This window comes from Alligator sinensis, unplaced genomic scaffold (genome assembly GCF_000455745.1).
Source record: "Alligator sinensis unplaced genomic scaffold, ASM45574v1 scaffold1329_1, whole genome shotgun sequence".
Classification (NCBI taxonomy): domain Eukaryota; kingdom Metazoa; phylum Chordata; order Crocodylia; family Alligatoridae; genus Alligator; species Alligator sinensis.
The window spans coordinates 662,725-677,552 of NW_005842460.1; the positions used below are offsets into that span (position 1 = coordinate 662,725).

At 46.0% G+C, this 14,828-nt stretch overlaps 1 protein-coding gene across 4 annotated transcripts in view; it reads right to left on the minus strand.

The window, feature by feature from the left end:
* Positions 1-1,200: 1,200 nt before the first annotated feature.
* LIMA1 (LIM domain and actin binding 1) overlaps positions 1,201-14,828 on the minus strand; it is a 34,825-nt gene continuing 21,197 nt past the window's right edge. For all 4 annotated transcript variants that reach the window (XM_014523228.2, XM_025212408.1, XM_006030724.2 and 1 more), the window contains 6 exons: positions 14,310-14,458; positions 11,460-11,564; positions 9,058-9,115; positions 7,687-7,802; positions 4,222-4,355; positions 1,201-3,784 (listed from right to left, as the gene is read on the minus strand). In XM_014523228.2, the coding sequence (XP_014378714.1) occupies positions 2,785-3,784; positions 4,222-4,355; positions 7,687-7,802; positions 9,058-9,115; positions 11,460-11,564; positions 14,310-14,458 (1,562 nt within the window). In that variant the 3' untranslated portion in view covers positions 1,201-2,784. The remainder of the gene's footprint in view (positions 3,785-4,221; positions 4,356-7,686; positions 7,803-9,057; positions 9,116-11,459; positions 11,565-14,309; positions 14,459-14,828) is intronic.

Consider the following 14,828-nt stretch of genomic DNA (forward strand, 5'->3'; position numbering starts at 1 on the left):
CCCGCCCCGGTGAGGGCCGCGGGGCGGGGCTAGCGCCGGCCACGCCCGGAAAAACGCTGGCCGCTCCGCCCTCCTCTCGCCGGGCCGCCGCGGCCGCTCTGTGCTGCGCTCTATGGTCCGCCCTCCGGCGAGCTGTGCGCATGCGCTGGGGGAAGCGTGGTCCAGCACGTGCGATGGGCTGGAACGTTTTCCCGCCTCCGGCCCAGCATTAGGGGACACGTGAGCCCAGTGTTCATTCCTAACCAGGGCAGGGCAGCAGGCTTGAGGACTTGCTCGGGTCCCCTCCCACCTTACCTCTATGAAGGGCTTTCTCCCCTGGGGACACCAATTCATGGGGGAAGCACGGTGGCGCTTGGCAGTGCAGGCAGGCCTGGGCAGATATAGTGCTGCACCTGGGGGCGAGCAACCCCCAGCGCACCTCCAGGCCTGGCGGGGCCAAACTGGTTAGCATTGGCGACGTGTAAGGAGTGCACGTGGACCCCGTGACCGCGGCCGTGCACCTCCTGGAAGTGCCAGCCGCAAAACTGGAAGTGCACCTCTGGTTTTGCTGCTGGTGGGCCGCCCTGTCAGCAATCTGGTGCCCCCCCAGACTCAGGAGGCACCAGGCGCCCATGCTGGCTAGCACCACGAGTGAAAGGGAGCTGGGGGTAATAACAGACCACAGTGTGAACGTGAGTTGGCAGTGCAATAGTGTAGCCAGCAGGGCAAATAATACTGTGGCATGCATCACTCGATGCATCTCCAGCACCACCAAGGAGGTGATTCTTCCGCTCTACTCGGCACCGCAGCTGGAGGACCGTGGTCAGGTCTGGGCACCGCACTTTAACAAGGACGTGGACCAGCTGGAGAGAGTCCAAAGAAGAGCCACCCGTACGATCAGAGTCTTACCTGGCAAGCCGTAGGAGGAGAGGCTGAGGGACCTGGGATTCTTCAGCCTGAAGTAAAGGCTGAGAGGGGACCTGGTAGCACACTATGGGAGTACAGCAAGGGCTCGGTAAGCAACTGCTCACCAGAACGCCCAAGGGGAAAACCAGGAGTAATGGCCACAAACTCCTGGAAGACTGATTCAGGCTCAACATTAGAAAAACCTTCTTCAGTCAGGGTGTCCGTGGAATAAGCTCCCTCCAGACATGGTGCAGTCGTCTACCGTGGAAATCTTCAAGAGGAGACCGGACAATCACCCCGCTCCCTTTCCTGCTTGGTGCAGGCGGCTGGACCCGATGATCTTCCGAGGTACAATCTATGACCTGCTCCACATCAAAAAATAAATTTGTGCCCTTCCACCCTCTTACAGCCAGGCCTGTCGGATTCCCTGCACTAGGAGGATGAAAGTTGTCTTGCCATCAGAATGGATCAACAGTGTCACCTAGTGGTGACACTCGCATTAAGCAAAGAGAACGGCTCATCTTTCAGACGCCTAAAAATGCACCTTGGTGTAATTAAAAAAAAAAAGTTTCCAAGCACAGTTAAACATAAATGAAAAAGCTTTATTGAATAAAAATGGTTTCATACTTAGAAGGTTTGGTAAGAAAGCAGAATATTTTACACCTCTAAAATATAATTAGAGCTAATTTTCGAATTAATACAGTACAAAGAAAAGTTACTATAGAAATAACCCTCCCAGTTTGAATACCATTGTTTGTAGCATAAAATGCAGTCATGTTTAAAATGTACTAAAAACTTCAATGCTAGAAACAAGTCCTATGGAAGAAGAAAAAAAAAAAAATCTCACTGTTCTAGTTTTATGATCCCACAGATTTTGTATGCAGCATAAATCTCACAGATGTAACCATTAAAAAAAAAAAAATCTCTCTGGCAGTTCAGTATCAGGAGAATGCAATTATCAAAAGGCCTTACAAACAGTATTTGCAACTTTAAGTAACTCAGAGCGGTAAAGAAAGTCTAAGAAATAAAACATTTCACCTCCGAAACATATGGAATGCAAGAGTAATGCCCTGCAGGTTGCTGCGACAGAGATGGGTTGTCCTCGTGAGCCCCAGCTGGTCAGCACTGCTTCAAATGCTGGCTGTAATACTTCTATCCTACAAGCGGGTGTGCTGGTGCATTTGCTAGCCAGAGGGCTCTGGTACACCTTCATTCCAGTTTGAAAAATAAACGAGGCTTGCACAGAGAAAAACAGAGTGCAAAACAGGAATTTTTCCACGGATCAAGAGCAAGCGAGTTAGACAATAGAAAAAATCATCCTGTTGTATTCTGTGCACTTCTGTATGAGACTTAAAGTTGTTAGATACTAAGGACAAAACAATTAGTGTTTTCATTATAAAAATATCCCAGCTGTGCCCTTTACATGAATTAAAGTGCATTCAGTCACCATTTTAAAAGCAGGCCTGAAAGTTCCTTTGAAATTGGTCCCCAAGTATTGCAATAGCATTCACAGTGGCAAGAGTAGTGTATTAAAAGAGAAGTTTGGTTTTTAAATGCCACCACTGGGAGTACAGTGAAGTCCTGCAAATCATCATTGGCGGAATAAAGTACTGAAGCACAGAAGAGGACAATGAGGATAAATCAGGGTACAGAATGGATCTTTGTTCCCATGCTGTGAATTGGGAAAGCTAGCCCACAAGGGATTATGTACGTTTTAATTTAGATACATATGCCTTTTGCAGGTTTCCACTGTACTCCAAGACCTCCGCACGTTCCGTGGTTCCCTTACGTATCAATGTGCAGAGAGGATCACTTTCACAGAGGGCAGCTGCTTGTTAAAGCTAAAACACCAATTTAAGGCCAAGCACCTTGCAGCAAGTTTGCCAGTGAAAGGCCGATTTATTCATCTTCATCTTCGTCCTCATAGTATCGATTCCTTTTGATCTGTTCCTCCACGGATAGCTCTTCCGCCTCTTCCTCTTCCCAGAACCCGACATCCTGGGATTTGCGATTCTGACCAGGAGATAATTCCTTCGAAGTCACCACATTCGCCAAGCTGGAGCGTTCAGGAGAACTTGGGGCAAGCAGTTCATTGTTTGGAGCTGGCTGCACTTTAGCGGCATTTTCTTCCTCTTCATCTGTCACTGCGTTGACCTGGCTGTTCTCCACCAAGTTCTCTTCCCCTTCTGCCTTAATGCCAGGAGCTTGCCTTTCCTTCTCTGCCTCCAGGTCCTTATTCTTCTCTTCAGCATTATGGACATTTTGCTTTTTTTCTATCTCTACCTCCTTCTCTAGTTCCTGGCTTTTTTTGAACATGCCCCTGTCTGCCTTGGAAGAAGATGCATGCTCCATTTTGGGTGCCTTAACAGACATCGTTCTAAATGAGGCTGCTACCGTAAAGGGTCGGCTTCTTTCCTTCAGGGAGGAAGTTCTCCGTAACTTTTTGAGATCCAAGTCCTCAGCCTCCTGAACATCAGGCTTGGAGACCTCCTCTTCCGGAGGCCACTTTGGCTTGAACACCTTGATCCCCTCTTCTACAGCACTTCCTTGACTCCCTAGTTCAGATGGTGGTGGCCAGGCAATCCTTAGTTTCTTTGTTTCTGCAGGTTTCTCTTCTCTTTCAGGCAAGGCTGCAGTTCTTGCTTCCATACTTGCTGCCAGAATTCCCACCTTAGCAATGGGGGCATCTTCTACGCCTGGACTTTTAGGAACATCTGTCGTACAGGTGGTCTGGGCAGATTTCTCCATGGATTCGTCTTCATTTTCCGTTTTGCTCACCCATAGCTCTTTGTGCTGTTTGTGCCCAAACCCCTCGTCGTAGTTGCCTTTGGCTTTGAAAAGCTGATTGAAGTGAGGCTTGCAGTAAATGCTCCCATGGAGAGATGCATAAGTTCCAAGACTATTCAAGAAAAAGTGGAGTAAACATTAGCATTCTTGCACACCGAGTCAAAGGGAAAAAAAAAGTTCAAGCTTCTCAGGTCACTAAGCAAGACCTGGCATTAAAATGTCTTTGGTGTTCGGGAAAAAGTCCTACAGTGGCTTCACCTGATGTCACCAGATGGAGTGCATGCTGATAAAACAGGACCCATGTCTCCCTCCCTCACCCCTCAGGGCTTAGAATGGCAAAGTGCTTTAGGAAGGCAGGATACTATCCCCACTTTAGGGGGTTGACACGACTGGTGCTAGATCCCGACTCCCAGCCTCTGCTCGATCCACTGGATTAGCACCGCCTCTGCCTCAGCCTCCTGTTTGCATAGGACCTTACACTCTGCTTGTTAACATTTCAGGAAAGCTGAACTGCCTCCTAGAGAGCAGGTAAAAAGCAACGCAGGTTACCTGAGTTTACTGTTGCAATATGAACAGCGGAAGCAGCTGATATGAAACACCTGCTGGTTGGCAAAGAGGCGCTCCATTGGGTACACCGTCTTCTGACACCCAGTGCAAGTTTCCTTCACTGGCAACTGAAACTTCTACGAGAAGAAAAGAGTGCTTGTTAATTGGAAACAAACTGCCTGGTTGAAGGCTGGGCAAAACACCAGAAACACCTTTGTACCCCTGAGCATGCCATTATTGGCAGCTCTGATGGTTAGTCCCCGCCTGAGACTCTGGGTTGAGCCAGTCCTAAAAGACTCTACACCAGGGGTGGGCAAAATGTGGCCCGCCAGGCCATTCTATCCGACTTGCGGGGCCCCTAAAAATTAAAAAAAAAAACAACTAATATTTATCTGTCCCTGACTGACTGTCACGCAGCCCTCAATGGCTTGCCAAAACTCAGTAAGTGGCCCTCCGCCCAAAATAATTGCCCGCCCCTGCTCTGCACGGTATTCTCATATAGTTAATGTACCTCTAGGGCAAGAGATGGTGGTAGATAAATACTGGTGGGACAAGAAAGCAACTATCGATCCTCTGGTGTATGTGCAATACGTCTAGCCAGGTGCCTGATGACTCCACTTATACGGAGTCCTGTGCCCATCATACCAAGACCTTTGACACGTACGCCTAGGCACGAGTATGGAGGAGCAGAGGCTGCCCCATGGTACCGCCCCGCTTTAGACCATTGAGACAGAATCCGAGTCCAGATGTTCAGTGCCTCGATGGTTGCAATTTCTGCCAGAGAGCAACTGCTGCTGACTGCCTTGCATTTGTCAGGGTCTCTTAGCCTTTCTCCAACCAAGGAGTACCCACAAGGGAGCAGGGGGCTAAGGTTTCGAGGCACCTTACTCGGGAGGTTGCAACACTGTGGTATTTTATAGGAGCTACCCTGCCACGAGTAGCCCCATCACATTGCCACCAGGCCTCTAGTTGGATGCAGTTTCCAGTCACACGCCACAAACAGCTCAGTTCAGAAAAGGAAGAGTGATGAATGGGCCAAGCAAGCAAGAGGGGACAACGAGTGGGAGGGGAACAGCCTGCTCAAAGGTTTAGGGCAAGCAAGGTTTATTAGATGCTCTTGGCATTATGAACAGAGAAGGCTCACTTAAGCAGGAAAACATCTCAACAGATGGGTTTCAATGCTGCAACAATGAGGTAAGCTATCCTCCACCGCTGACATGCCATCCTTGTAAACTTAAAGTACTCGCGACTATGGCTAGCATTAATGGAGCTCTAATGTTACACAAGTACCATCGTATGCATGTCCTGAGTAAATGAACAGCATCTTCTAACTAGGGAGGAGCGCATGGGTAAAGTCAGGGCTAGGGCCTGCATGGGAACGACCTCAGCATTTCTGCTTCCTGAAGGCATTGTAAATGGTACTCTGTCCATTAAAAAGGTCACTTGATGCTGCTCATTAAACACAGAGGTGGTATGTAACGTTGGAGGAACAACATTATTACACATTCTGTCAAAGCTTGACCTTCCCGGACCACTTACCAATTGCAACCATTCTTCCAGCTACAGTATAGAAATATCTAGGGGTGCATCGGAGCGCACACACGTTGCCATCCTTTGACAAGGGAACAATACGTTGCAAGTTTAATACAAAGGATTTAAGGGACCCTTATGATCGTTAAGGGATGTGGCAAGGGGGAAGTGGAAGGTCACAGGACGAAGAATTAGTGATTATTTCTAGTCTCTCACAAATAAAGTGACACCAGGGTATGGCATTGATTATGATAGGTGAAGGCCAAACTACTGAAGACAGAGCCATCAACTTAAATTTGGTCGGTCAACCCTAATGTTGCATGTAATTAGGTATTTTTCTATGTATTAATATCTAGTCTCTGTAACATGCACATGAGACCACACACTTCTCATCAACCTTAAGTGCTTAAGTCAGCGTCATTTCAGACAATGTCTCAAGGGTCTAATCCACATTGATATTACACAGACCAGCCCGCCTCTCTGAGCTCAAGAGATACATTTTTTAAAAGGGAACTCATAGGCACACACTCTGCACATATTTTCAATTCAGAGAGAGTGAAAACTCATGAACAGAAATGTAGTAGGCCAAAGATCTACTCACACATCCTTTGCCACAAGGGGGAGGAACAAAATGCCGAGCAATTTTCCTGCCAGTCCAAAATACACCGCCCCCCACTAGCCCAACGGCAGAATTTTGCAAGTCTGCATTACAAGCTACTGCAATGCATATCCCAGTCTAAGAAAAGGCACTTACACATATACGTAATGGGCCCTGTGCCTGCTGGCAAGGTGTTTTGGGGTGTGTAGAGAAAGGATTTCCTTTCCGGGCACACTAAGAATAGGAGCTACAGGAGGAGGATGAAGACGACTTAATATAAAGGAGAACTGGAGAGAAAGCTGAGAGTTGAGCTCACATTAGAAGGGAAGCAGAAGGCAGGAGTAGAGATTAGGAACCAAGAGCAGGAAACAGAAGCTGGAAAAGACAAATAGGAACCTTAGATGAATAAACAGCATGTGGGCTACTCTCCAAGTACTGCAGCTACTACAGTACCGATGGAGGCGACAGCCACTTTGTTTTCCAAATGGTCAAGCATACGGGTTGCAGATTCCCTCGCTTTTCACATAAAGAATAAAAGCTGAAAAAAAAAACACTTGTGCACCTCCCACAGTCCAGAATGGCCTCAGAGCAGCATCCGAGAGTCATAACATCTTTTAGGAGACACTCATAGTACTCTGTGCACAGTAAGGACCCAAGTCTCATTACTCTTGAGGCTGGATGACTCTTGAGAGTAGCCGGACAGAGTTCAAGAGAGGCCAGATTTGAGACCAAAGCAGTGCACTGTGGGATGCCTGGGGGACCAACTGGTAAGACTATCACAGGACAACTGTTCAGATGTCTGTTGCAATAGCACAGGAGGAAGCGTTAGTAGCTCTTATCCTGGGAACCCTTTGGGGTATCTGTCTCATGACAAGCGGCGAGGACATCTGAACACTCGTGCTTTGTCTTGCAGGAAAACATTTTCTCCAGCAACAGGGGCGATCTCTGTTTGTAGCCTCGGTGAAGGCTCTTATACTGCATCCTTAGCACAATGCAGTTTTAACAGCATAGCACCAGTCAGCACGCAGCTCAAATGCCACAGATCGCCGGACCTTCCGATCTATCAAAAGCCTGTGCTGAGCCCACCGTGAAATTCCTGCATATCCTACATGCTGTCGGGAGCTAGTTTCTACAAAATGCTTTGTTGAAATAAAGGTTGAATGTACACTAAAGTTACGGGGTTAAGAGCTCTCGAGGGATAGTTTAGATACTGAGGAATTAGCACAAAGTCCCCCAGGAGCATGTAGATGCCTGGGCTGGTTTAGGTCATTTCTATGTTATAATCAGCTTTACTTCCATTAATTGTTGCTCAGATTTAGGAAACAAATTAGCTACCATACCTTCACAGCTTTTGGTGGAGAGGCATCTGTTTGGCTGAGTGGTTTCATATCAGAGGCTGGCTGTTTTGTGTAGACAGGTCTCTGGGTTTCCATCCCAATCTGTGAATTGAGTTCAACTGGGGGAAGGAACGGGAAAAGTTATTTCCATTCATGTAAACAGAAGGAGAATTATCTCCAAAGCCAAAATCTTTACATGCTCAATTTACTCTGACCTTTTTAGCACCGAAGTTATCAAACTTCGTGGAGGTGGAAGCGGGCCAGCCTCTTACCAAGTCTGCATGCAGCTCCTGGAGACTATGGCACCATTTCAAAATGCTTACGAACATGCTTAACTCAACCACAGGCACTCAATGGAATATACTGTAACCAGCCAGGAGCTGGCATGCTTTACTAATAGGAATTTTCTTACCACTGGAGGCAGACAAGGTTCTTTGGGTGCATCTGATATCTTTTATTAAACCAACTTAAATTGTTGGGGGAAAAGAAGGTTTCCATCCAGGAAGAGCACACACCAACTGCAGAGGCTTCCTCAGCCTGACAAAGGGGTTTTAAACCCAAAAGCTTGCTAAGAAATATTTTTCCAACCATTTGAGTTGGTCTAATAAAAGGTATCAGATTGACCCAAAGAACCTTGTCTGCCTGTGTCCTGAGACCAACACAGCTACAAGGTCCACCCTACCGCTGGAGGACACTTGAAATACATCAGCACTGGGCAGCTGACTTCAGTATACACCTTGGATTATTGACTCATCTGTAGGCTACTGTGCATACAGTACTATAAATCCAAACGGTAGGGGGAACTGCACGGTTGCAGTTACGTTCCTACAAAATTGCAAACGATGAAAGGATTAGGAAGAGATTCTTTTTTTGTTAAGTGACTCGTTTTTAAGGATTACTACATTTAAAATGACCAATTTTATTTATTTTTTTAATTAACGATGTAATAGTTCATAAGGAACAAAAGTTTCAGAATCAGTCAAACTTACAATCAAGTTTTAAGTCACTGGAAGTCAGGAGTCGGAGATAAAAACTGACATGCGGTAGCATTTACTTTAGCCAAAATTGCCGACTTAAGTATGCTAGAAATTAAAAGACTACCCATAGATAACACGAGTAGACTTTTCTCGCACGTGGCAGGATCCAAGTTCTTGTACTGACAGATTGCTTCTGAAAGGGCAAGTTAAATTAAATTCAGGTCTCAACCGGCATACACCCCTGTGATTCAACGGCTGTCTATTGCCAATTCCAAAAGCTCAGGCTGCTGGCAGCAAAATGGGCTTCACTTACGCACGGCGTGCAAATGTGCGCATTTCTGACACCCTCTGCTATTCACTTGCCACATCTTACTGAGTCAGGGGAATGGGTACTTACTGGTTCCATCTTCAGAAAGATGAGTGTGGAAATTCAGACTGTTCTCACCTAAAGGAACCTGAGAGAAAAGCATGTTTGAGCCCGTATGAAAGAGTTGCTCAGCTGGTCAAGTCCAGCTCACTCCAACGTACTCCTGGATCACCCTGGCTTGAGCAACAAAACAATGGGCAATTTAACAAAATAGGGCATTCATTCAGACAACAGCCATAACCTAAGTGATAAAACCAGTCTTCAAGGCACGAGGCAGGGTATGATCGCTTGCCAAGAACAGGTGGTCTCTGCCACATAAAGCAGACTCCCAAGTCGTTCATTGCTTAAATACTCTTTAAACGCGCATTCAGACTCTTTTGTTTAATGCTCACGCTAGGAGCATGGGCTGGAGATTGAGCTTTACCGCTTGTACACCTGGATGCAGTAGGTTTAAGAAAGAACTAGCCACTTAGCTGATGTTCCCTATAGGTTCTTTCACTACTAAATCTGATATTTGCTGGATTTGTCAGGCTTTGCTTCAGAAGCAACCCAATTCACAACACCACTTACAGGCAAGTCAGTGGGACATGCACATCCAGAAGAACCCAATTTCTCTAAAAATGGAGTCATTTTAAAAAGATTCCCCCAAACTACAAAACCCTACGCTCCCAGTTTAGAACTCAGATCCGAGTCTCTCTTTATATTCCTTCTGCACAATATAATTTGAAGGTGTTATTTTAAAACCTTAAGGCAAAAGCTACTTGGGGCAGCTTCTCAGGTATTTCTGCTTGGCTCTTTCTGTATATTAAATGTATAGGGCTAGAAGTAGAACTGAAATACTTTAACAAGATTACCGGCAGAGCCTCACTAATTCATGCTAATGACTCCGAGACCCATTGCAAAGGACCGAAGCTGCTCATTAAATGGAGCATGCATGCCAGGATACTATATTCAGTTGAAATGTTTCGTCTGTAATAATTCGAAGCATACAAGAAAGCGAGAAGACCACAGTATGCTTTCCACTAGTAAAAGATCACTAATCCTTGGCTACTGAATCTGGCTGAAGCGTGCTGTTCTCCTCACCCAGCACTTAACACGTGTCATTCGCACGTACGATCAGTAGGCCTGTGCGAAGCGGCTAGTATTCGCGTCGGCTTCAGATTTGGCTGATCTGAAGGACAGCGATTCGAGTCACTGTCCCGAATCGATTCGGCTGAATCCGATTCGGAGATTCAGCCACCTACTTACTGGCATGAAGCCCAGATCCAGCTCCCAGCAGCAGCGAGCGAGGACTGCCCAAATCGATTCGGAGGCTTCAAATCAATTTGGACCTTTTTATTGGTCTCATGATTCGATTTGGAGATTCGGCCGCTGATTCAAGCCAAATCGAATCGGCACCCAAAGCTTTGCACAAGCCCTAGTTATCAGCAAGGTCCCATGGCTTCCTTTTCGGCAGAGATCTCTGCCATTTATTGATAGCCTCAAGACACAGCTAGCATCCAGTTTATCCTGCAGTGATGCCAAAGTGACAATCCTAAATCCCACACCGGTCTGTTCAGATTCTGTTGTGCTCATTCAAGCTGGACTTCAGACACAATAGCAAAGTGCTACAGGAACGCCTATGTTAAAGTAACTATGGCCGCACCTAGAGCAAGAGGGTGTATTCAAGACCTTCCACTTAATAGCAGGAAGCAGGATGGAAAAGGAGAGAGACTGCTTTGATTTAATAGGTGTCTTGTTAGCAACCTCACCTCGTGGAGGAAGCAGCCTCCACACAGGCTAAAAGGCAAAGGCTGCCTAGCTGCCAGTAAGGAGCAGCTGAAAGCAACCATTTGGCTGCCCGCCAAAGACAGACTGGGAAGCTTTTAAAAGCATTCCCGGCATTAGTCTGCCACGTGTTCAGAGAGCCTGCAATACACAGTACCCCAATTATTAGCTAGTTTGGTCCCCTTCTGTCACTCCCTAATTTAAGGGGAAGAAAGAAAAAAAAAGTGAGACTTTGCTGGGGTAAGTCTCATTATTCACTTTAATTAAAATTGGTCTCCTTTCAAAAGGAAAAGGTTTAAAATGCAAGGGGGGGGGAAGGAAAGAAAAATGGCAGCTAATCAGGATACCAGTTACATTTACCAAGATCTGGCCACTCTGCGCATAGCGTGGCCAGCAACCTCCTCCTGGGCTGTCACCTACAACTCTGTGCTTGTACAGCACTTTAAAATCTGGACAGAAAAGGTTGAAAATTCACAGGTCGAGCTGGTTTACCCCAACCAGGCTGGGGATAAATTTTACCTTTTTAGTTCCAGTTCCCCAGCGTGCAAGCAATTTGTATCAGCTGCCACAAGTCCATTTCCAGACGCTGTACAGAACTGTGCTGCCCCACTCACTCGCACTGAAAAGGGTGTCCCTGACCTTCAACCAAGCCGAGTGCATCTTACCTTCTCTCCATCCTGATAGGAAATGGAGTCCACAGAACTTGGTGGCATATTCTCCTTCTGCTCCGATTTGTCCTGGAGCTCACTTTCACTGACTCGAGGCTCATTCTGCAGAACAACAAAGCACTTCAGTATTGCCAGATTCCTTTCCCACTGGAGAGCTTTCAGCTGTTATTCTTGAAAGAGTCTTCTGGACAGAAATCCCACATCACACACGAGTGATGGCTAAGGGGAAGGGAAACAGGAGTCGACTCTACACACATTCGATTAGTGACTTGCCGTCCTAAAACGTCTCCCTCCTCCGTGTGAGCTTGGGGTACAACTTTATTTCACGCCACAACCTTATCATGGAAACACTTTGCCATTATCCCTTTCTCTTGATATAAATCTCCCCCTAGATCCACGCTCTTTTCTTGCTCTCATTCCTGATCTCTCCACACTTTCCCCTCGGCTGAAACAGTACCCCAGATTTTAGATTATGAGCACTTCAGGACAAAAAACACACACGTTAAGGCACTATGAAAGTTAGCAATAATTATTCCATGGAACAATAAGGTCTACCCTAGCTTGAATACCTGCCACCAAATTTCAGGTAAGTTTTATTGAAAAGTCTTTGGAGAGAGAGAGAGAGAGAGAGAGAGAGAGAAATATCTATCTATCTCTCTCCCCAAAGAGTTTTCTGTATATATTTATAGCTATATCGACAGAGAGACAGCTATAGAGAGACAGACAGACAGCTATATCGAGAGAGAGAGAGAGCGTGAGCTATATTGAGAGATAAAGACAGATAGAGATAGATAGTTATATTGAGAGATAGATGGATTCATTTTTTTTGAAACACAAGAATCACAAGGTTTTATGAATGTTCCTGTCCAGTACTCAGCTCCTGTGGTGAGGCAAGGCTCATGCCTTTCACAGGGCAGCCTCTCTATAGCTAAGGAAAGAAGCTGCTAAATTCCAAAAAAAGGTATACTGGACTTTATATGCAGGGTTTACATAGATCTTAGTCCCTATTTTTATCATCTCATTAAACACTACTGTTGTAGTATTAAATACTGCTGTTGAATATAGATCTCATTAAATACTGCTGTTGAATATACTAGTGCTTTCAACCAGGAATACTTGAGATCATTTTTCTAGAAGGGTTCTTAAGAAGAAAACACACCATGTTTACTAGTCTGTTAGGTCTTGCCTATACCCTGTGTAGCACTGGAGACAAGTTTTATTCCAAGAAGGATTAACTTTGGTTTGTAGTGTAGATGGAACCAGGGTTCTCTTTATTACTTGGCCAGTATTTGGAAAACTCTGCACCATCACACCAGAAGACCCTGTATGCCCCTTTGGCAGAAACCTGGCAAATTTCCTGCCCAGAACTAGGTGCTTGAAAATTGCTGCAAAAGTGACTACAGCTACAGCGGTTCGTATGCATGTGCAACTACAGTTCTTGCTAACAGGTAACTAGAATCCTGCTGGGAGTGACTTGCGGGGGAGAGTGCACGAGGGGGACAACAGTCCCTGGCAGGGATTCAGCCAGCAGCAACATGCAAACGGGAATGTCTGCATTGGAGGGCCCAAGCCAGGACAGTGTTTAATCTATACTGGGAGCAAGTCCAGAAGGAATTCATGTGGTACCTGGCTAGCTACTAGAGAATGATGTAGTCAGCCAACTGAAACCATTGCCATTAGAAACTGCAAAAGGCAATTTAGCTAACTGAATGCACCAAAGAAAAATCAGGATCTAGAAAACAGCCACGAGCAGTTAAGCAGATTTGTTACACTAGCTGCAATTACTTTCAGCTCATGCCATTAAATTTCCTTCAATTATGCCCCAGAGCTTGAGATTTAGACCCTCTCTGCATATGGCACGCAGAAATCCCTTCAGTTTGGACATGGCTGTTCCAACGAGATAAAACACACACACACCCCCACCCACCCACCCCACCCACAGATGCTTCTGGGAAGCATGAACACTTCCAAAGCTTAACTCAAAGATATACAATGCTGGTGGCTCAAGTCCTTACTTAGGATACAGTCATACTCTGGGAATGCATCGGTCTAGCTATAGGGAGCATTAAAAAAAAATGGGGGGAATCCTAAGAGCCCCAACATTAAAACAAAACAACATACAATTCTGACTAACTCTCCCCTTTCTGACACATGCTTGATTCTTGCCAACTACTCTGCAGTTTGCTATGATTCACTAGTTGCTATTTCCTGTTTAAATATCTGGCTAGCTAGCACAGGCTAGTTCTTTGCAATAGCTCAGGGCAGAAAAAACAGGTAGAGGTCAGGGTAAATAAGATAAGAGTATTTGGTAAGAAAAAACAGGTTGAGGTCAGGGTAAATAAGATAAGAGTATTTGAAGAGGAATGTTTGCACAGAAGAAGGCTGGTTATAAAGCTCGGGTCTGTGATGGGAACTAGACTCCATTCGTTAAAAGCCCTTGGGCAAGTCCCTTCTTCATTTCTGTCTCTCCTTTTCACCTTAATCCACAGGGCCTGCAAGGTTGAATTAGTGTGCTTAAAGCAGGCAGAGACATTTGGATGTAGGAAGCTAAGAAACATCCATTATGGTCCCAAGTAGGCTCCTTGGCCAACGTGCCAGCTGTTGAGTCTTTGGAAAGTGTAGAGATTATTCCAGGAAAAGGTGAAAACCCATCTCTCACTTCAGGGCTTTTAATTCTGCAGAGCAGACTACAGGCTTTAATTTCAAACAAAATGAATGAACGATCTTCTTTCAAACAGCATAAAGTTACGTTTTCATAGCCTAGCTTCCATCAGACATTTCTTAGCCTCAGGGCTATGTCAATGCGACGCCCACCACCTTACACAAAAAGCAGAAGGGTAGACATACCGTGAGGCTAGTGGGACTCCCTTGCTTGGACACGGCTGCCTGGTACTTTGCCAGTCTATCCTTTATTGAAGAAGTTTCTGTTAGGCGAGGCATCTCCGGGGCTCTTCTGCTCTCCGGGCTGAACGTCGGGGAGCTGCACATTAGGTGCCCTGCAACAAGGCAGATATATGGTTAGAGCAACCTTTATAAGGTGTTAACGGTAAACTCTTCTGCAGAAGAATTCAAGCGTCTTCCTATTCCAGTCTCAAAATGATGCAAAGGCGTGTGATTCCCTGGCTAGCAGTACCAGCCTTTCCCAGGCAACACAGCTGTATATTAGGAGCAGCATCTCAGAACATGCACGTGACACCTGTGCATTTTAGCAGCCGAGCGGAGCAGTTCAGCCAACGCTCCTCACAAGCAACATGTAAATGTATCAAGTGCCATCCCTTAACCAAGCAGAGAGCAGGAATACACACAACGGTTTCACAACGGCAGTGAAGTACCTTGGGTAGTGTTTTTCTTTATTAATCCTTGCAG